The sequence below is a fragment of the Mustelus asterias genome, chromosome 18 (genome assembly GCF_964213995.1).
Source record: "Mustelus asterias chromosome 18, sMusAst1.hap1.1, whole genome shotgun sequence".
NCBI classification, from domain to species: domain Eukaryota; kingdom Metazoa; phylum Chordata; class Chondrichthyes; order Carcharhiniformes; family Triakidae; genus Mustelus; species Mustelus asterias.
This window is the reverse complement of record NC_135818.1, coordinates 2,677,898-2,700,217: the sequence shown is the minus strand read 5'-3', so window position 1 is coordinate 2,700,217 and position 22,320 is coordinate 2,677,898. Positions and strand designations below refer to the sequence as shown.

General features: G+C 42.3%; 1 protein-coding gene across 4 annotated transcripts in view; it reads right to left on the bottom strand.

Moving 5' to 3' along the window:
• stxbp6 (syntaxin binding protein 6 (amisyn)) overlaps positions 1-22,320 on the bottom strand; it is a 203,870-nt gene that overhangs the window by 58,830 nt on the left and 122,720 nt on the right. For all 4 annotated transcript variants that reach the window (XR_013499973.1, XR_013499974.1, XM_078233275.1 and 1 more), the window contains exon 3: positions 7,966-8,096. Coding sequence is in view for 2 of the 4 variants with exons in the window: in XM_078233275.1 (XP_078089401.1) it covers positions 7,966-8,096 (131 nt within the window). In the remaining 2 variants the exon portion in view is untranslated. The remainder of the gene's footprint in view (positions 1-7,965; positions 8,097-22,320) is intronic.

Below are 22,320 nucleotides of genomic sequence, written 5' to 3'. Positions count from 1 at the left end.
AGGCGGGGGGGAGTGGGGGGGAAGGCGGGGGGGAGTGGGGGGGAAGGCAGGGGGGAGTGGGGGGGAAGGCAGGGGGGAGTGGGGGGAAGACAGGGGCGAGTGGGGTGAAGACAGGGGTGAGGGGCTGTGGCCAGGTTTGAGAGTGGGGTCAGTTTCCAGAGCAATATTGTTAAAACAGAGTTAAAGGTAGCAGAAACTCAATTTACACTTGCCATGGTTTAAAAACTAAACAGAATTGGTCCATTGCTCCTGCACCAGCTCCCTGAATGAGCAATTCACTTGTCCCATTCGGGGCCATCTGCCCCGTAACCCCACACATTCTTCCTTTTCAGGCAACGGCCCAATTCCCTTTTGAAGGCAATGATCAAACCCATCTCCAATACATTTTCGCCAGTTTGGGTAAATTCAGCCAGATTCCGCAGACAAAATGACGCAAACTAGTAGAAACTCAAGGCAGGAATCTTTGGGGTTTGTACAGCTCGCTGACTCAATAAGGTCTCAGATGAAAATACCCAAGAACTTTGGAATGTTTTTATAACTAAATTGGCTAAATATTGAAAGTCTAATCTTTCACAGCAAGATACACTTGGTGCAACAACTGGGTAGATCATCTATCAATCCACAAAAATATTTATCCTTCAATTGAAAAAGCTGAAGGTCCCAAGAGTAATTGGATAGTTCTATGCCCGGAGACAATGTTGCTGTAACAATTACTCGCTATCTTACAATTACGAACTCTTCATAACCTGACCTGGTCCAATGCTAACCTTTCACTGTTATTTGCTTCAACTCCAGCCTTTTCTTTCTCCACTCAGCTGTTCAGGCAACAGCGGTGAAGAGAAGCAGAGTTAACATTCCGGGTTGATGATCTTTCATCCAAATTGTTTCACATCACAGATGCTGCATGACCTCCTGAGTTTTTCTAGCGTTATTTTGTTTGTACTTCAGATTTTCAGCATCCCCAGCATTTTGTGTTGGTGTTTTTTTCCCCATACCGCTGCCTTCACGTCTATTGCCAATCCAAGTTGGAAAATTTGAAGATGGAAAAATTGGGAGTTTGCCAAGGGTCAGCCACATATTATCATCTGGTGTGTGTAAAGGTTCATTCTGATAAAGGGTCAGCTGATCCCAGAAACGGAATCCTGGATGAAGTGGAAATGGTGAGAAAGTGGAATGGAGGATTGATCTTAATGAATGATGGAACAGGCTCGTGGGGCCCAATTGCTTATTCATAGAAACTCTACAGCGCAGAAGGAGGCCATTCGGCCCATCAAGTCTGCACTGACAACAAATTTCACCTAGCCCCATTCCCCTCACCCCACATATTTACCCCGCTAATCACTAACTGACGCATCCCAGGGCAACTAAGGGGCAATTTAGCATGGCCAATGCTAATCTTTGGACTGTGGGAAAAAACCGGAGCACCCGGAGGAAACCCATGCAAACACGGTGAGAATGTGCAAACTCCACAGTCAGTGACCCAAGCTGGGAATCGAACCCAGGTCCCTGGAGCTGTGAGGTAGCAGTGCTAACCATGATGCCACCGTGCTTCTAATTTGTTGAGTTTTTCACGATTGAACACAGAGTCCACAGAGACTGCAATACTACAAAACATACTCTATGGTTCTGGCCTTCATTAGCAAACAACAATGATGGATTTTGCCGCAGACTTGGCAGCTTTTCCTCCACCATTGTTTGGAGCCGAGTGCTATATGGGGAGCGACCGCTGTCTCCTCGCAACCACTCAGAAGTGTTTCCAAGTCTGAAGATCTCAGGGAGCTCCGATGCAAGTAGGTTGAGCAGATAAACCAATGAAATCTGTGCTGTGTGTTTGTTGCCCTTTTGCCCAATTTCATAGAATCCCTACAGGGGAGAAGGGGATGATGATTCAACAGAAAAATGCTGGAAAATCTCAGCAGGTCTGACAGCATCTGTTGTCAGCTCTGACGGAGGGTCATCCAGACTCGAAACGCTGGCTCTATTCTCTCCCCACAGAGGCTGTCAGACCAGCTGAGATTTTCCAGCATTTTTCTCTTTTTGTTTCAGATTCCAGCATCCATAGTATCTTGCGTTTATCCCAGAGGATGATTCGACCCAGGTATCTTTAAATGTTTTATAATGCTATTTGAGAGCTCAGAGGTGTTAGCCAATTGGCAATGACATTAGCAAACAGTGACAAAGCTGCAATGCTTAGTGCTCTGGTTTCTGAACAACATTGACATGGACAGCATGGTGATTAGCACTGCTACCTCTCAGCACCAGGGATCTGGGTTCAATTTCGGCCTTGGGTCACTGTGGAGTCTGCACATTCTCCCCGTGTCTGTGTGGGTTTCCTCCAGGTGCTCCGGTTTCCTCCCACACTCCAAAGAAATGCGAGTTAGGTTGATTGGCTGTGTTGAATTGACCCTTAATGTCAGGGGGATTAGCAGGGTAAATACATGGAGTTACAGGATAGGGCCTGGGTGGGATTGTTGTCAGTGCAGGCTCGATGGGCTGAATGGCCTCTTTCGGCACTATAGGGATTCTATGACTCTAAATGAAGAATTAGAGCAGACTCTGAGCCAATGTTGTGGTGCCACTGGGCAACACTTGGTGAAAATTGCTTTCTCCATTACAGCAATTGTGCACACTTCCAAAAAGTTCAATATTCATCGAGTCACCTCACAGGACTGTTCAACTGCAAGATGACACAGCGCAGATATTGCTCTAAAATTTGTCAGCAGTCTTTTCCATCTCCAGGGAACGGTCAACATGCATGCTTTCATGTTAGAAGTTTGAAGGATGAAAATTAGAAGTGGTAGCAATTTGTCCCTGGGGCTTATTCCTCTCCTGAGCACTGCTTGACAGGAGTTGAAGCTAATGCCCTAAAGGTGATGTAGCTGAAATCTCTTTGCAGCAGCTTAACATGCAGATGGAATGGTAATCACTGGCATCCCAGGTGCCTGTGCCTGGCTTGTGGGGAAATGTGATCACAGCAGATTTCAGAGCAGAAAAGAGAATGTATCTCTGAAAGGTGTAATGTTGTAATGTCACACTAAGGTCAATGCCTTAAACAGTAATGTTGTGTGTGGCAGTGTGGGGAGAGAACTGATGATTTGATGCTCCTGTGCTCCTCATTTCACTTATGCGCACTTGGTCTAAGCCTTCACATTAAAACATACTTGTCATCGATTCCATTTCGCGATTCTCATCCAACACTGAATATTAAGGTTGCCCGGTTTCTGTTCCAGCAGCGTTGCGTTGGAGAGGAGGTTTTGATTTTGGAGTTTGTTGTCGGTAAAAATACCTCTGAGACTTTAAATAAAGTGACCCTGATATACTCCAATTGCAGATATAAACAAACGACTGACCTCCAAGCAAGCTGAACGGGTTCACGGGAATTGCACGTGGGCGATATAGCCTTTGGACCATTATATAACAGTCACACGGGATATTAGTAAGTGATAAGATGCTTCTCATGCTGATACTCACGGCCCTGGCCCTGTTAGCCATAGCAGGAAAGTATAAATGGAATTATGAGGAGTTAGGGATGAAGCACAGTGACCATCTCTGTAACGATGACTCTGTCTATTGTATGAACACCTTTGTGTATATGTCTTATCTGTATGCATCACAATCGAATCTGAGCAAGTGCTGGGTCTGTTCACACATTCCCACGCATGGAGGAAAGGGAGGAATTCCTTTATTCCCTATCCCTTTATCAGCTCTAAAAATTATAGAATGGGTTTTAAATCAGAATGGAACCCAGGAAGGGACAAAGAAACTGACATTTAAAACCCCATTGGGTACCACTATGCAGGATATCAGCAACAGTGATGTTGTTTCAAGGCTGGGGGTGGAGGGTGCACTTTATCGACCTTTAAGAAACATTACCAGCCCGGCTACGACAGATCAGATTCCCCACCCTACTTCATTGTGAAAAATCAACAAAGGGGAGCTATCTGCCTGACAAGAAATGGAACCATACCTGTTGGCCGTAGCTACTCTATACAGCAGATTGATATCACTGATGACGCTGAGGCCATGATACAGGTCACAATCCAGTGCCCCATAGCCACCGTCCCGGTTAGCCTCTCTTCCGTTTATATAAGCGCGGTGACTGCATATAATGGTACCTATTTTGTCTGTGGAAACAATGCCTATCCGTGGCTTCCCCGGAACTGAGCAGGATCGTGTTATTTGGCATATGTGGTGCCCTATATTCACCATTACACTGATTTACGGGACCACCCCGAGATACACCTGCTTAGGGCTAAGCGAGCCATTAGTGAGACAGAACGGTTCTTCATGATAGCCTACCCATTATTTGGGACAGCAAAGGCAGCACAAGAACTTATACGGATGGCCTCAACCCGAGAGAGAATTGCAAATGAGACTAAAAATGGGTTCGAGGAGGTGAGCACGGCCGTCTCTGAAATATCAGCAGAGGTCGTAGCTATTCGGACTGTGGCATTACAGAACCGATTGGCACTCGATTATGTGCTGGCCTCCCAAGGGGGAACATGTGCCATATTTGGCTCTGAATGCTGTACGTATATTCCCGATGCTTCGGAGAATATAACTCGCTATAACAGGATGAGGGGGACCAATATCACAATTATAACCCTCCGGACTGGCTGGGGCAATGGTTCGGGTCATGGGGTGCATACCTGATGCATGGGGTGCATACCTGATGCATGGCTTGATTGTATTAATTGTAATTACTTGCTGTGTTTGTATGGCATTATTTAAATGTCTGATTTATAACGCCTGTTGCAAAACAGTAACAGCGCAGATTATGCCGGGCGCAAGTGTACAGGCGGAGGGGGCAGACCTCCTGACAAAGGAGCTAGGCCCATTCACCGATAACATTTGGTTCCGAGTTGGTCATAGGTGCCATGTTTGGACCTGGCACCTGACCAAAAGGGGGGAAAATGAAGAATGGAATGGGTTAATGAACCTTGTAACACTTAAAACATTGAGACTCACCTCTGTAATACTTCAGAGATCCGTGAGAAAAACTGTAGAATTCATTGTTTTTGTTAGAATTCATTGTTTTTGTGCATCCAGACCAGATAAGAGACACAGCCGTCTCTGCCAATTGTGCTCAGGAATGTGGCTAACTGAGCTAGCAAACAGACTCCATTTTCATGTGCCTTTGTTTAACATAGTGGAGCTTATATGCATGCCTTCTATGATCATATACTAATAGATTTATATATATTATATACCATTCATTCTCATCGATATAGAGTGTTATGTAGGCCCTGTACCCCTTGTATGCCAGTTAACTTGTTTGTGCAAGCTTGTGACCTTGTGTGTTGACTGGGCGGGCCGCAGATGTGCGTCATGCAGGGTGGTATAACGGAGACAGTCGCGGCCTTGGAGACTGCCACGATTACACAGACTACGCAAAGGAAGAAACTGCCGATGCAGCAAGGATCCCACAATGGATAACGAACAGTGACAGACATCCTGGAGCATTGGGGATGTAATTAGGGGCGGGAACCGGGAAGTATACATGTTTGATCTTTACTCATATTCGGGGAGAGGCCTGAGACCATGTTAGGAATCGGACCTCTCCCACAATTGTGAAAATAAACACTGCATTTTGACCCACAACTCGTCTCAGAGATATTTTTTACCTACAACAGGGTTTAAGGGTTATGAGCATTGCTTAGCAGTCTTAAGGGTCCGAAGATGGATCTGAGCGATATATCAGTGCGGGAGGTATCAGGGGCTTCCCAGACACGTTGGGCTATGACAGACACATCTGGCCACATGTGCTATATAGTGTTGGAAAAATGACAGATGTATTGCGGGATGTTTGGTGTGAAATAATGCCAAATCGTTTCACTCTATGTCAGGATGAAGTAACTGAGGCTGAACTTCATTCTCTACTTAGCAGAGCAATTGGAATGGCTTTACCGCAATTATGAATTTCACTGTTGCTATGAAGTCAGACTTCTGCTGGGAATTTTTACTAAAGACTTTGACTGTCAATTACCACAACATTTCAGTTTGTCCACTTTTATCTCTGGTTGAATAGGAGTGCAGAAGGTATTTTCAATTTGTTGCTTCTGACTTAAAATGTATATTTCAGTTGTTGTGTAATTCTCATGTATAATCATGCATATTTCCTTTTTTTTAAGCTGTAGCGTTTCCAAGTACAAAGTTCCAGTCACTCGATTTAACTGCTGTCAGGAAGCTACAGCCACTACTTACTTTAAGAAACAAATTCAAGGTATTTGTTTGGTCACTGCCACATAACATTGGCTCCTGTTCCACAGTTTTCAGTTTGTCATGCAACCTAAAGGTATTTTCTATCAGTTCCGGGAGTGAGGCCAGCATTTTCAGTCAGTGTGGTGTAGGTACCCCCACTGTGCTGTTTGGGTTCCAGGATTTTGACCAAGTGACAGTGAAGGAACAGTAATTTAATTTGAAGTCGGGATGCTTTGTGGTTTAAAAGTTTAATCTTTATTTATTAGAGTCACAAGTAGGCTTACATTAACACTGCAGTGAAGCTACTGTGAAAATCCCCTAGTCACCACATTCCGGCGCCTGTTCGGGTACACCGTGGGCGAACTTAGCATGGCCAATGCACCTAACCAGCATGTCTTTCGGACTGTGGGAGGAAACCGGAGCTGACACGGGGAGAACGTGCAGACTCGGCACAGACAGTGACCCAAGCCGGGTATCGAACCCGGATAGTTTGGAGGGGAAGTTGCAGGTGGTGGTGTTCCCATGCATCGCTCCCCTTATTCTTCTAGTTGGTTGTGTGGATTGTAAGATGTTTGTGGTAGCATGGTGGCACAGTGGTTAGCACTGCTGCCTCACAACGCCAGGGACCTGGGTTAGATTCCCAGCTTGGGTCACTGTCTGTGTGGAGTTTGCACATTCTCCCCATGTCTGCGTGGGTTTCCTCCCACAGTCCAAAGATGTGCGGATTAGGTTGATTGGCCATGCTAAATTAACCCTAGTTTTGGGGAAATTGGCCGGGTAAATATGTGGGGTTACGGGGATAGGGTGGGATTGCTGTCGGTGCAGGCTTGATGGGCTGAATGGCCTCCTTCTGTACTGTAGGGATTCTGTGATTCTATGATGTTGTGAAAGGAATTTCAGGTTGCTGCAGTCCATCTTGCAGACAGTGCACATTGCTGCTACTGTACACGGGTAGTGCAGGGAGTGAGTATCTATGGTCATGAATGTGGTGCAAACAAAGGATTGCTGTGCCCTGAATGGTGTCAAGCTTGAAGGCTGTTGGAATTGCAACCATTTGAGAATTGGAGAATACTCTGTCACACTCCTGACCTGTGCCATGTAGATAGTGGACAAGCTTTGGGGAGATAGGAGGTGAGTTACTCATTGCAGAATTTCCAATATCTGAGCTGTTTTAGTAGCCACAGTTCTTACCTGGCTGATCAAATCAACCTTCTGTCCAATAGTGATACCATGGGTGGAACTTTCTAGTCGCGCCCACCCAGAGACCAGAAATTCCCACCAAGGTCAACGGACCTTTAAACGGTGCAAGATATATTTTCTAATTCATGTTATCCTTAAAAATCTGTGTACATCTGTGAAGATACAGGTAGGCTGAAGGAGTACTGCATCATAATCAATCTTTTCATATTTCCATTGCTTACCACGCTCAGCGTGGGCAATAAATCTTTGAAAGTTAAGAACTTCTGGTGGAAAATTTGTTGTGGTATAAGGGTTATGATTTATACTCCAGATGTAACATTATTCATTGAATGAGAAGCAATATACATTACAACTTGCTTTCATAAGCAAACTATAGATATTGTCAAACATGACATTTCTTGAAATACCAGTTTTAAGTAATATTCTAATGCACCTCCCTGTACTATTAGCTTCAGAAGGAGCAGCGCTCCGAAAGCTAATGGCATTTGCTACCAAATAAACCTGTTGGACTTTAACCTGGTGTTGTGAGACTTCTTACTGTTATTAGCTTCAGCACAGACTCACCCTGTTGGGGTCGATACCGTTCACCTGTCGAAGCTGCTCAAGCATCCACTGTGACCTTTTCACAAACGATGACGACCCTTCAAACTGTTTGACCTTGGTAATGGAAACCAGTGCTGGCTTCTTATTGGTCACTGCAATAAAGAAAAATACAAGTCACTCATGTCCTGATAGAAATTCAAAAGGTTTTCAGTTAACCTGTCCATACCGAGGTAGTAACACTTCTGACTGCACTACATCACAGTAAATAAATTATTTTTCAGTGATATGTCAGCATATCCTTTATCACCCGCCCTTCATTCATGGACTCCAGGCAGAATGAGGTCTTTTACACTTATGCGTCTTTACAGAGTTTAACAAGTTAATGTCTATCCTTCTCCTGTGTGATCCACTTCTGTAGCACAATCCAAATAAAACCCTTCTCCGGCTTTTTGTTTCACCCTCGTACAATTACATCAGCTTCGTCCAAGGCTCCATCCTCGACATCCTTAATTTTCTTGTAGGTATCAGGTCAATTCCAATGTTATGCTGACAACACCCAGGTTGACCTGTCTGCAGTACAGATTCCTCCATCAGCATGGTGCTCTGACTGTGCTCTCTTTCTTTCTTCATACCCATACTGTTTTTACCTTTTGTGGAATAGTGGGGAAGTTTTGGAAGGATTCCAAGTTGATTCTCAGCCTGTTGAACCATGATGAATGCTCCTTTCATGGCCAACAGGTCCTGGCATTGGACTCGAACCCAGAGCTTCTGGTCCAGTGGTAGAGGTATTGCCACTGCACAAAAAAGCCTCCACATCTGACTACTCAATTGATAAAATTCTCTTGTTGAAAATAATTTCCTTCAATTCAACATTAGCAAGAACAAAATAATTATCCTGATGTGACTCTCTTCCCCCACTATATCCTCCCCTGATCATTCCCTCCCTCTCTCCCTCCCAAGTGCTATGCTCTAATTACCCCACCAGACCAGAACCTTCTCCAGTCACCTCCGTGTTTGGTTCTCTGAACCTTGATGAACGACTTGGACCTTACTTCTGGCAGTTCCTCAGATTCCACCCATCAGTGTGCAACCTCAATGTGCTGTTTGAACCTAATATTCTTATCAATACAATTGACAAACTAATTCTGCAAGCATCACCTGCCTCTCCCCTTGAAGCATGGAGTCATGCCTCTGTCACCTCTACTTAGTGTGGTCTAGTGGTCTCCTTGCTGGTTGTCCAAGTTTGACACCAAGTATGGGTGTGAAGATACGCAAGATTCATTCGAAAGTCCAATTCCACTTCTTTGCCTGCACTAAATCCTCATCCTTTTATTGCATCATGCTAACCAATATTCACTGGTTTTGCTCCTCTGCATATTGATTGAGGTTCTTAAATCATTAGCAAATTACAGCAAAATCTAGCAGACATGGATTCACCTTTTCCAGTATTAATTTCATTCCATGTCAATTATGGGGGATTTTCAGTGTCGAGCACCAGTTATGTCATCAAGCAAGTTCAATTACAAATTCACAGCTCCAGAGACACGGGTTCAATTCCTACTCGGGTCACTGTCTGTGCGGAGTTTGCACGTTCTCCCTGTGTCTGTGTGGTTTCCTCTGGGTGCTCCTGTTTCCTCCCACAGTTCAAAGGTGTGGGGGTTAGGTTGATTGGCCATGCTAAATTGCCTCTTAATGTCCCAGGATGCGTAGGTTCGAGGGATTAGCGAGGTGAATATGTGGGGTGACGGGGATAGGACTGGGTGGGATTGTTGTCGGCGCCGACTCGATGGGCCAAATGCCCTCCTTCTGCACCGTAGGGATTCTACGAGTAACCAACCACACTGAAAAATTCTCACACACAGCATACCAGGAACTAAAAACTACTGATCATCCTTCGCTTTTCAATCATCTTAATAAAGATTGAGATTTATATGTGATTAAGGAAGAAGCTGCAAAATAGCAAATTAAAACTTAAAAATCTATGCATTTTTTAAAAAACTGAATAAAGAAAATTGACATTCTGCTAATAAGAGTCACTTTTCAGGACCAGAGAGATTGTTCATCAGTGATCATGACAAAGTGTACCATTACAAATCCAGTTACACTACGGTTTACATAGCAAAGGGTTTTCTCTGTGAGGTTAAAAGCGTAAAAAGTGGGAATTCGCATCAGATCAAGTAATTTGCACAGACTGTAACTGTGCACTTTGTGGAGGAGCAATGAATCACTAGCAGCAACCACTGGATTCCTGTGTTTAAATACACACGTGCAAATGCCATAAGCTACTATCAGTTTCACAGGTTCTTTTTATTCATTGATGGGACGGGGCGTTGCTGGCCAGCATTTATTGTTCATCCCTAATTGCCCGAGAGCGGTTGAGAGTCAACCACATTGTTGTGGCTCAAGTCACATGTCGGCCAGACCAGGTAAGGGTAGCAGATTTCCTTCCCTAAAGGGACATTAGTGAACCAGATGGGTTTTTCCGACAATCGACAATGGTTTCATGGCCATCAGTAGATTCTTAATTCCAGATATTTTTATTTAATTCAAATTCCACCATCTGCCGCGGCTGGATTTAAACCCAGGGTCCCCAGAACATAGCTGAGTTTCTGGATTAATAGTCCAGTGATAATACCACCCGACCATCGCCTCCCCCATATGACAGTGAACACCAACAGTTTTGCTGTCATTACAACCATATCATCCTCTTCGTATGCGAGGCCCTTAAACTGTTGATTGCAGTTCCTTCTCAATGAAACACAAACATTTTCTGTCCTACTTTTGGCTGCAGGACCTTCAACTGTTCAGCACCCAGTGCCAAAACATTCCACTTCAAGCCCTTCACCTTGTGACCTCTCTCCTTTCCAAGGTCAGCTCAAAGCCTATATCTTCAATCTTGCCTTTGATCAGTAATCCGAGTGTTTCTCCATTTTCCAGCGCTCAATTATTTTCCACCTTTGTAAACTGACTTGCAACATGACATTATATTAAAAAGGTACAACTATGCAAGTATACAAGCTTTTACTGCAATTCTGACATTATGTCCTGATCCCAGCTTTAGCCTGACATGAGATTGGACCTTCACCATTTTAAGAATATTGCAGGAATGAACACTCTAGCATAAAAGCAACTGTATTTGCTTTGGAAATGAGCTCTGCTACGTTCTGGTGAAAGGTCTAACTCTGTTTCTCTCTCCAGAGATACTGCCAGACCTGCTAAATATTTTCAGCACTTTGTTTTTATTTCAGATTTCCAGCATCTGCAGCATTTTGCTTTATGTTGTTTCCACTCATGTGGCTTGAATTGGATGTATTTCTTCAAGTGACAACCCAACAGGCTTTCTTAAATTATACTACGCTATAATACAACACTCAACGTTTTGTACTGAATAGGAAACAGAGTAGGAAAGCAATAGCATGAACTACAGAAAATAAGGAAAAATAAAATTAGGAAATAGAACAGATTCAATGCATAGTTTGTTAAATTTTGATGCTTTATTATTGCCACATATATTGGTATACAGTATATTGGTATACATTGGTAGACAGTCATAGCAGACATGCCAAATTTCCTTTGCCTCCTGAGAAAGTAGAGGCATTGGTGGGCTTTCTTAACTATAGCATCGGTGTGGAGGGATCAGGACAGGTTGTTGGTGATCGAGACACCTAGAAACTTGAAGCTGTCGACCATTTCTACTTCATCCCCGTTGATGCAGACAGGGACATGTCCTCCATTACGCTTCCTGAAGTCAATGACCATCTCCTTCATTTTACTGACACTGAGGGAGAGATTATTGTCATCACACCAGTTCACCAGATTCTCTATCTCTTTCCTGTACTCCCAATAAGGCAGTAAAATAGATTTTAAAGTTTAGTATGTGTATTCCAGTCACTGTAGGAGGCAAATTGCTAAATATTATATTTTTATTAAGGTCAATTAGCATGCCAGATATTTTCAGCAGAGCTATAATTAAATGATTCACGTTCCGATGCTGGATTCTCAAATTTCAGAAGACCATGTGACATGTCAGCTGCATCCGGAGACTGTTTTATCCATTCAGTATCACTGTTTTAATTCTGGTTTTTTGCATAATGGTAATTACCATTTGAAGTTACTGTGTCACTGGGCCTTGGTAAAATTCCCATTTTACCGCTTTGAGATGTCACCAGCACATCTTCCAACAATTATTAATGTACCTATCGTGTTCCTTCGTGACAATCAGTGGCAGGTATTCAGCATTTACCTTCAAGCTTGGAAATAAATTTCTAAAAAAAGCTCGTGTGAGTTAGATTTAGAACGAAATGGTAATCACTGAATAGATCTGCATGATGTTACATATATATTATATATGTTTAAGATATACATTTTGAACTGAGATAACATTCAGAGCATTGAAACTCTTGTACTACAACTGACCTTTTAACGCAAACATACACATTAAGAGCAGCAGTTAGCCATTCAGCCCCTCGAGCCTCTCATCCATTTGATAAAATCATGGCTAATCTGATTGTGGCCTTGATTCCACTCTTCTGCCGCCCCACCCCCCCGATAACTTTTGACTTCCTTCTTAATCAAGAATCTGTCTAACTGAGCCTTAAAAATATTCAATGACCCTGTTCCCACCGCACTCTGGGGAAAGGAATTCCATAGATGGACGACGCTCAAGGATAAAAGTTCTCGTCTCGTCTTTGCAAACTGTCTCCCCCAGTTCTTCACCTTCCCACCAGGGAAAACGTCCTTTCAGCATCCAGCATGTCAAGTTCCCTCTGAATCTTATGTTTCAATAAGATCACCTCTCTCTCTTCAAAACTCCAATGGCTACACGCTCAACGTGTCCAACCTTTCCTTGTAAGGTAACCTTTTCATCCCAGGAATTAGTTGAGTGAACTATCTCTGAGGACAATTCTGTCCTCTCTTAAATGTTTGGAACTCGTGATAAAATGAAAAGCATGGAAATCCAGTAATCGGGAATGTGTTCTGGTGGTTAAAAAAACAAACTATTTAAACATGGAAACTGTAGCAGAGGCAGATTGGCTGCTTTGGTGCAACTAGTGTTTTGATGTTTTTAGAAGTCTAGCAACACTATAAACAGATGTTTACCTAGGGCAAGTTGGTAACAAGGTTAGAATCTCAAAAGTTTAAGTAAAGATGTTAAAAGTTCAAAGGAGGAGGTGGGGAATGAATTTCACAATTAAACTCTAAAAGGTGAACTCACGAATTGAAGGTCATTAAGATGAACTTCTGAGAAGGTTATTTCACATAAGGGAAGATCAAAAGAGTAAAACAATACATTGGGGCAAGTGCACTCTATGCAAGTGAGCTGTTTTGAGAACTCAGCCCACAGAAGGAAGCTGCATTAACTCTCAACATGCTGTACCTGGGGAAAACCTGTTTCAGAAGCCAGCAACTCGGAAGCAACCCCAAAAGAGAGAGATATCTGGTATGTAACTATTTTGCTTATATTTTTAAAACCTATGGGATGTTGTTTGGGGAGGTTGAGCACTGAAGTTAGGAAAACAGAGGGTCTGGAACTGGGCAAATTTAAAGATACTGTGTGTGGTGAACCATAGATGGTTACCACTATGGGTACTTGTACATATGTTATTTTTGTTACTGTTGGGGTTAGGGTTGGGGTGTTCCACCTGTTGGCATTGTTCTGTGGTACACTCCGGTTGGCTCCGCCTTCCTATAGGAGTATAAAGGTCACTGCACTTCCTAGTGACCCTTTAGTCTGGGATTGTATTGTTAGTAAGAAGTCTCACAACACCAGGTTAAAGTCCAACAGGTTTATTTGGTAGCAAATACCATATGGTATTTGCTACCAAATAAACCTGTTGGACTTTAACCTGGTGTTGTGAGACTTCTTACTGTGCTTACCCCAGTCCAACGCCGGCATCTCCACATCATTGTATTGTTAAGCAGTATGCTCTATTCTTGTTACTAATAAAAGCTTTTATTTCCCGGGTACGATCCAGCTTCCCGAGTGAATTAATCGCGCATCACTGTGTATAGCTGTAAAGGCAGTTAAATGTATTTCTAGTGGATTTTCTTGTGCATTTTATGGTTTAAGCAACTGTCTTATTACTCCTTCTCCATTCCCACTGCAAATGTTTCAAAGTTGACAATTGAAAAGTTGCCATCTCTTTGGACTTGCATACAATCAACACCCAGGAACTTATCTACCTCGAGCACTATTACTTTCTATTTTCTTTAAACTGATCAATTCCTTTCCAGCTGGCTGAATCAATTAAACAATGCAAAATGCCTCATAGCTCTATCACAGTTAGATTTTCCACCCGAGTGAAAATACCCCAACTATTCTTTTACTTTTTATATGCTTCTAAAAGCCCTCACTATTTCCTTTTCGGGACTTTTTACATATTCTCTCTCTTTTGAACTCCATCTATCTCAGTTCGAGATTGCAAACTACTGGTTTATCATTCTGTTTGCCAACCTTACTGCCCGGTTAGATTAAGTAAGAAATTTAACAACACCAGGTTAAAGTCCAACAGGTTTATTTGGTAGCAAAAGCCACAAGCTTTCGGAGCCTTAAGCTCCTTCTTCAGGTGAGTGGGAATTCTGAAGAAGGAGCTTAAGGCTCCGAAAGCTAGTGGCTTTTGCTACCAAATAAACCTGTTGGACTTTAACCTGGTGTTGTTAAACTTCTTACTGTGTTTACCCCAGTCCAACGCTGGCATCTCCACATCACGGTTAGATTAAGCCAGACCTCCCTCTATCATACTGATCACTGCCTTTTCCAATCCAGATCCTTCACTGTTGACACTTCAAATCCTTTCCTATTTTTATGTCGAGCCCATCTGTGTTGTGGTTGCTATTTTCTATTTGTTCTGCTATCCACACACCAAAGTTGTTTGTTCTTAATTTCCCAAAACTAAATCAAATAATTCTTCCTGATTGGAGCAGTAACTGATTTGGGAATCAGTCCTGGATTCATTCTAAAAGGTGAACCCACCCACTTTCACTGCATGGATTGATTTATTCTAGCCTGTGTTTAGATAATTGAATACCATGTTGCTCTTGCAATGCCCATGAGCTGTTTGCAGATGCCCATCTTTACCCCATCTGCACTGTTTGGTGGCCTGTAATATTCACCAAGAATTGTACTATTTCTTATCACAATTCATTTGGTCTGTCTTGTTCTAGTGCTGTGACATAATCCTTCAAAGATTGTGCCATCCCATCTTCCTCCTAGCTCCTGTAAATGTTATAATCAGGAATATTACATTTCCAGTCCAGTCAAAATGTAAACTCGGCCCGGAATTTTCCGGCTGTTCACAGCGGCGGAGTTCTCTGGTCCCGGTGCAGTGAACTGAGATTTGGTTGAGTGCCAAATTCTCCGACCTCACTTGCAGCAGCAACTGGGCCTAAACAGCCGGTAGATTCTGCCCTACATCTTTGTTGACAGATACTTCATAGTATCCCTTCATAGTTATTAATGCTTTGAATCTTTCAATTTGCATTTCAACGCTTTGTGCATTCACATTATGTTGTTCAAAATTGCATGTGCAATTTTTTGGGACATTGGTTCTTTTTTTGCCCCTGGTTCTCTCATTTAATAACTTGATGTCCACAATGGTATTTCTTTCACAATGACTCATTTTCTGTTCTCCATCTCTTTAACACAAAAAATATTTCCTTGCTATTATTTCAGCTAAACCTTCTATTCCAAATAATTCTACTTTTCCTTTCTAGTCCCAAATCTAACCTTTTTCCAGCCACTTCCATCTTAGTTTAATTCATCACCGATGCCTGGTTTACCTTCTCTGAGGAAATTGTTGGTGATATACATTCAGTATTATCCTTCCTAGTTGTATAACTCACTCCAATGCTCCAAGATTGTAAATGTTCCCCTCTAGCATCAACGCTGATGTTCCTAATTAGATTCTCCTTAATCTGTTCAGTCAGCAGCCAAGGAAACAATCCAGAGATTACCACACGAGGTCTGGCTTTACAGGCTAGTGCTTAATTCCTTAGGAACATAGGAATTAAGAGCAAAAGTAGGCAATTCAGCCCCTCGAGCCTGCTCCACCATTCAATCAGATCATGGCTGATATCTCCCCGGTCTCAAATCCACCTCCCCACCTGTTCCCCATATCTATTTATCTGAAATATATCTATCTCCTTCTTGAAGTCATTTAATGATTCAGACTCCACCGCACGATGGGGCAGCAAATTCCACAAATAGTCCTTTGGACATGCCCTGTAATCAGGGAGTTCCTTGTATCTGTCTAGTCTTCACTCTACTTCCCCAGTTAATGGAAACTCACTTCTCTCCTTTCCAACCTACTCTTATATCCTGAACTTATACCTATTGTTGATCACATTCTGGACAGCATGATCTTCATTCTTGGCATTCCCCATTCTCCACCAATTAATCGTTACTCAATTCTACTTTTTGACATTTAGTTCAAACATGTTGCCCCAAATACAGTAAGGCTGCTATCTAACTGTCCCATTGGCCGCAGACCCAAATCCTCTAATGGCCGCTAAATCTCAAGATGCTAATAACAGGATTTCTGTCGTTGAGATCTCAGAATTTAAATTGGAGATCAGTGCGTCCCCAATCCAGGGATTTCCAGCACTGCTGGTTTTCTTAGATACTGCCAGCGGTCCATGATGACTTTCTGGAAAATGAAAAGCAACCTCATTGAAACCTACAAAATATCGAAAGGGCTTGATAGGTTGGATGCTGAAAGATCGCTTCCCCTGGTTGGGGAATCTAAAACATGGTGACAACTTCTCAGGATAAGGGGTCGATCATTTAGGACAAATTACTTCAAAGGGTTGTGAATTTTTGGAATTCTGTATCTCAAAGGGTTGCGGGTGCACTATCATCGAATACATTTAAGACTGGGAAAGACAGATTTTTGGTCTCACAGGGAGTCAAGCGATATAAGGAGCAGGTGGCAAAACGGAACTGAAGCCCAAGATCAGGCAAAATCATGTTGAATGATGTATTTATGGTCTATTCCTGCTCCTATTTCTTGCGTTCTTATGATCCATACATTGTGCTCCTCAAACATCAGAAGTTCCAGTTCCAATTAGTCCCTGTTTTGCCAAGTGTTTAGTACTTTCAATTTACATTCTTGTAGATTCAAATAGTTGAACTGAAGCCAATTGTATTATCTCGCTTGCACCCGGGAGGTTTCAGCATTCCGACTGAACTCTGGCAAAACAGAAAAAGTGTCAGTGGTAAGAACCATGTGTACCTCAAGGTAATTCTAGATCTCACATTTAGCAACTGGTTCTATCTGGTGCCTGGGACTAAAAGAAACAACAGACTTGGCAAAGACGAATGAGAAATTTGATTTTGCAAAGAGGCGTTTGTCCTTAATCTTGACCTACCCTCCCTTTTGTGATTTACTGCCAAACTGGAGTCATCACAAATAGCCCTGAAGGATTGAATCATGTCTAGGTTATCTTCCTACTGCTATTTACAATATGGCAAAATAAAGCGTTTTGCAGCTGGTTTAATTGTCAAGTCTGGCATTTTCGTCAAGCAATTAAAAAGTTGTTGACATTATATGTCTTTGACACATCCCAGCGGAGGTACTGTCATAGAGAAAAGAAATCCCTGCAACAAAACACATATGTGGTTGGTTGGAATAGTCTTGAAAGGATTTACTTTATTAACCAAATATATAAAAGGAGTTTTTCAAAAAGTAAACTTCAAAGCGAAAGGGAAATATCAGGGTGGAAGAGCCAGGGTGAAGTACAGACAGCGTGCGGGTGGGAGAGGATGGGGGCGGGAGGAGAGAGAGAGCGATAAAGGGGTGCTACAAATCCAGTTGATGCTATAATTGGACAGGCAGATCCCAGAATGAAACCCTGGCTCAAAAGACGATTATTTTCTTGTTCTAAAACATGGAGGAACAGAGTCACAGGATCGCTAGTTAGTTTTAACGAGAAAAAATATCACATGAAATGTTGGATTATTATACAATACCCTTAACCACCCCCCCCTTAGTTCAAATACACAGATTTTATTAACACAGATTACAAAGTACATCTGAAGCTACAACAATCTCATTAACACAAAGTCCTTTTTGAGCACACAGACTGTCTGTGGTCAAATGCACACATTCCGCTCTAAACCCAAGTTAGTGTCTGTGAATTCCCCTCAGAATCCCCTCCAGGTGATTGTCATGTGAGAGTTTGCAAACTCCACTCCCAGAAACATGCCTCAAAATCTTTGTTCACAATAATGCTTTCCGTTAGCTGTTTGCATTCCAAACTCCAGTCAATGTTTTACAAATTACACTTTTAAACAAAACTTCTGCTCCATATTTAACAATGAATTCAGTCCAGAATTTACATTGCTCCTTTAGGATTTGTCTTGACTGCTGTACAAACTATTTACAAATGCTTTAACTCTCGATTCCCAGATTCTAGGAAAATGGCATCAAATGTTTCATTTACCTCTGAAGTCTGCTGTCCCACTAAATCTGGTTACTACAATTGTCTCCAACTCAAATCACTTTGTTTACTCTTCCTTGAATTCTTCTGAACAATACCTTGGTTCATGTTCTCTTAACTTCAGGTCTCTTAAGACATTTTTTCTGTTCCAATTGCTTGGTTATCTGGACTGCAACGTTTTCCTTAAGAAGTCTGCATCTTTGCAACTCCCTTGTCCGGTCCAGCTTCTCCTTAGAGTTAAGAGATGTTCACTCCCCAGAGTCCTGTCCCCAACTGCAATTTGTCCAGCTAAAAGTAAAATATAAAAGCTTTTCTACCTTACAATGGCCTCCAGTTATTAAGCAACGGCCACATGCTTAAGCCTTTTACTTATTCTTCACACCATAACTTTCTCTAAGCACAAGAGAATCAGTGTTAATTGAAACCAACTCCCACACATACAAATATCTTTGTCCAGCATGAATCTAACTATATGTTTTACCCTTCCAGGCACAGAAACATTAAACACACTTAAAACTATATCTTATTATTTCTAATGTTTATCAATATATATGGGTGGCACAGTGGCAGTGGTTAGCACTGCTGCCTCATAGCTCCAGGAACCTGGGTTCAATTCCCTACTTGGGCCACTGTCTGTGTGGAGTTTGCATGTTCTCTCTGTCTGCGTGGGTTTCCTCCAGGTGCTCTGGTTTCCTCGCACAGTCCAAGAATGTGCAGGTTAGGTGAATTGGCCATGCTAAATTCTCCCTCAGTGTACCCGAACAGATACCGGAGTGTGGCGACTAGGGGATTTTCACAGTAGCCTCATTGCAGTGTTAATGTAAGCCTACTTTTGACTAATAAACTTTAACTTTTTAAAAACTTCAATATAAATATAAATCCCTTAAAACTACCTTTGTTTTCCTAACGAGGGACAGAAAACAGCATGATAAAAGCTAATTACTGTGGATGTTGAAATGTGAAACAAAAACAGAAAATGCTGGAAAATCTCAGCAGGACATCGGAGGAGAAAGAACACAGCTAACATTTCAAGTCTGGATAACTCTTCGCCAAAGCTGATAAAGAGTCATCCAAACTTGAACTGGAAAACAGCATTGCATGGTAAATGTTTGATTTTTGGACTGGAGGATGGCAGCTAGTTGCATTCCCTGGGGTCAGTTCCAGGGCTTGTGTTTCTTTCGATAAACAGAAATGATTTGAATATTGGAATGCAGAATAAAATTTCAAAATTTGCTGATATTACCAAACATGGAGGTGTGGCAAATTGTGAGAATGAAATCCATCTACTGCAACAGGACACAGATAGGCTTGTAGAATGGGCTGAATGAGTTTATTACAGAGAAGTGCAGGGTGATGCATTTTGATGGGAGGGTTAGGGAGAAGCAATACAGACTTGACGACACAGTTCCAAAGTGTGTACAGGGACAGAGGGACCTGGGATTCACATTCATAGACCTTTGAAGGCGGCAGGGAAGCATATATATCTTAGAATCCCTACAGTACAAAAGGAAGCCATTTGGCCCATCGAGCCTGCATTGACAACACTCCCACCCAGGCCCTACTAATCCCCCTGATACGAAGGGACAATTTTAGCATGGCCAATCCGCCTAACCCACAAATCTTGGGGGGTTGGTGGGCTGCGGGGGAAAGAGGCTAGCGAGTCCGGAGATTTCAGTCCTGGGCCCTCTAATTAACATTGTTATTTCCATATATTTTAAATGTAATGAGTTTGACGCCTTCCCTTCACAAAACTATGCTGCCTATCACTAATAGTAGGGAAATTATTGAAGAAGATTCTTAAGGACAGGATGTACTCACATCTGGAAGAGAATAGACTTATTAACGATCGGCAGCATGGTTTTGTGAAGGGGAGGTCGTGTCTCGTAAACTTGAGTTCTTTGAGGAAGTGACAAGAAAAATTGACTAGGGCAGGGCAGTGGATGTTGTATACATGGATTTTAGTAAAGCCTTCAATAAGGTTCCTCATGGCAGGCTGATACAGAAGGTGAAGTCATATGGTCTGATTAGTAAATTTGCAGATGATACAAAAATTGGGGGAGTAGTAGATGAGGAGGATTGTCAGAGGATACAGCAGGATATAAATCGGCTGGAGACCTGGGCTGAAAGATGGCAGATGGAATTTAACGCAGACAAATGTGATGCGATTTGGAAGGTCTACTTCAGAAGGAAAGTATACAGTAAATGGTAGAGCCCTTGGAAATATTAGCATACAGAGGAATTTAGGCGTGCAGATCCACAGTGCCCTGAAGGTGGCAACTCAGATGGACAAGGTAGTCAAGAAGGCATATGGCATGCTGGCATTCATCGGTCGGGGCAATGAGTATAGGAATTGGAAAACCATGTTGCAGCTGAATAAGACTTTGGTTAGGACACATTTGGAGTATTGTGTACAATTCTGGTCGCCACAGTACCAGAAGGATGTTGATGCTCGGCACAACATCGTGGGCCGAAGGGCCTGTTCTGTGCTGTACTGTTATATGTTCTATGCATTGGAAAGGGTGCAGAAGAGATTTACCAGGATGTTGCCTGGTTTGGAGGATATGGACAATGAAAAAAGGTTGAACAAACTTGGATTGTTTTCATCGGGGAGTCAGAAGATGAGGGTGACCTGAAAGAGTTTTACAAGATTATGACAGGCTTGAATAGAGTGGATAGTCAGAGTGTTTTTCCCAGGGTTGAAGGGTCAATTACTTGGGGAAATAGGTTGAAAATGAGAGGGGAAAGTTTAAAAGAAATGTAAGGGGTAGGTTTTTCCACACAGAGGGTGGTGAATGCCTGGAATATGCTGCTGGAGGAGATGGTGGAAGCAGATTCTGTAACAACCTTCAAGAGGCATCTGGATAGATACGTGAATAGGCAGGGAATAGAGGAAAATGGACCACGTAGAGGCAAGAAAATATTAGATTAGAGAGGCATCTGTGTCGGGACAGACTTGGTGGGCCGAAGGGCCAGTTCCTGTGCTGTACTGTTCTTTGTTCATTTGTTGTTCATATTGCAAAACACTAATGATGAAAGGTGTTTAGGTTCCCAAAGTGCATCAGTAATCTTCACACCTGTTCCAATCCCATACACAGAAAAAGATCTTAAAAAGTATTAAAGCCCGAAAGAAAACTGTTTCATAAACATGGAGAATACTTTTGGTACCTACATGGAAATTCCTAGAGCACAGCGCCAACACAATAAAAACATTTGATTTGACTAAGTATTTGACATGACGTATTATTGCACATTCAAATTACTGCCCATTTATTTAGATCCATCAATTTCGCGCTGAATGTTCTATGAGAAATCTCATTACCATCAGTAAATTTCAAGCTCGACTTGTTAAACAGGTTTTTTGGCTTTAAACGAAGTAATACCATCTTTAAACTGCAAGAATGAATGGTCCTGTGGAAAAAAATCTTTCTCGATGCTGTAAATCTTACAACAGCGGCAGTGGAAATTTAATATAAAAATCTATTTGTTGTTGGCATTTAGTCTGACTTCTGCTGTCGGCACAGTAACAGCAGGAGAATGCAAACTGGAAACACACACAGAAAGATACTCAATGGGAATTATAAAACAGAAGTTAGGAGCAACTTAAACCTACAAGATCACTTTATGTCAAGTGCTTCCTGAAATAGCAGCAGCTTCATTATGAAAATGGTACCCATGGAATTTTGAAATGTGTTTTTATTGTGGAGTTTTCTTCAACCATTAAATGAAATTGCCCTCTACCTACGATGGAAAAGATTAGCCTAACAGAAGCCATCATGTGAGATGCATTTTCAATTTAAGCTTCATAATCACCCTAATTACTGATTTGATTTAGTTTGATTTATTATTGTCACATGTATTAACAGTGAAAAGTATTGTTTTTTGCGCGCTATACAGATAAAACATACCGTTCATGGAGTACATAGGGGAGAAAGAAAGAAG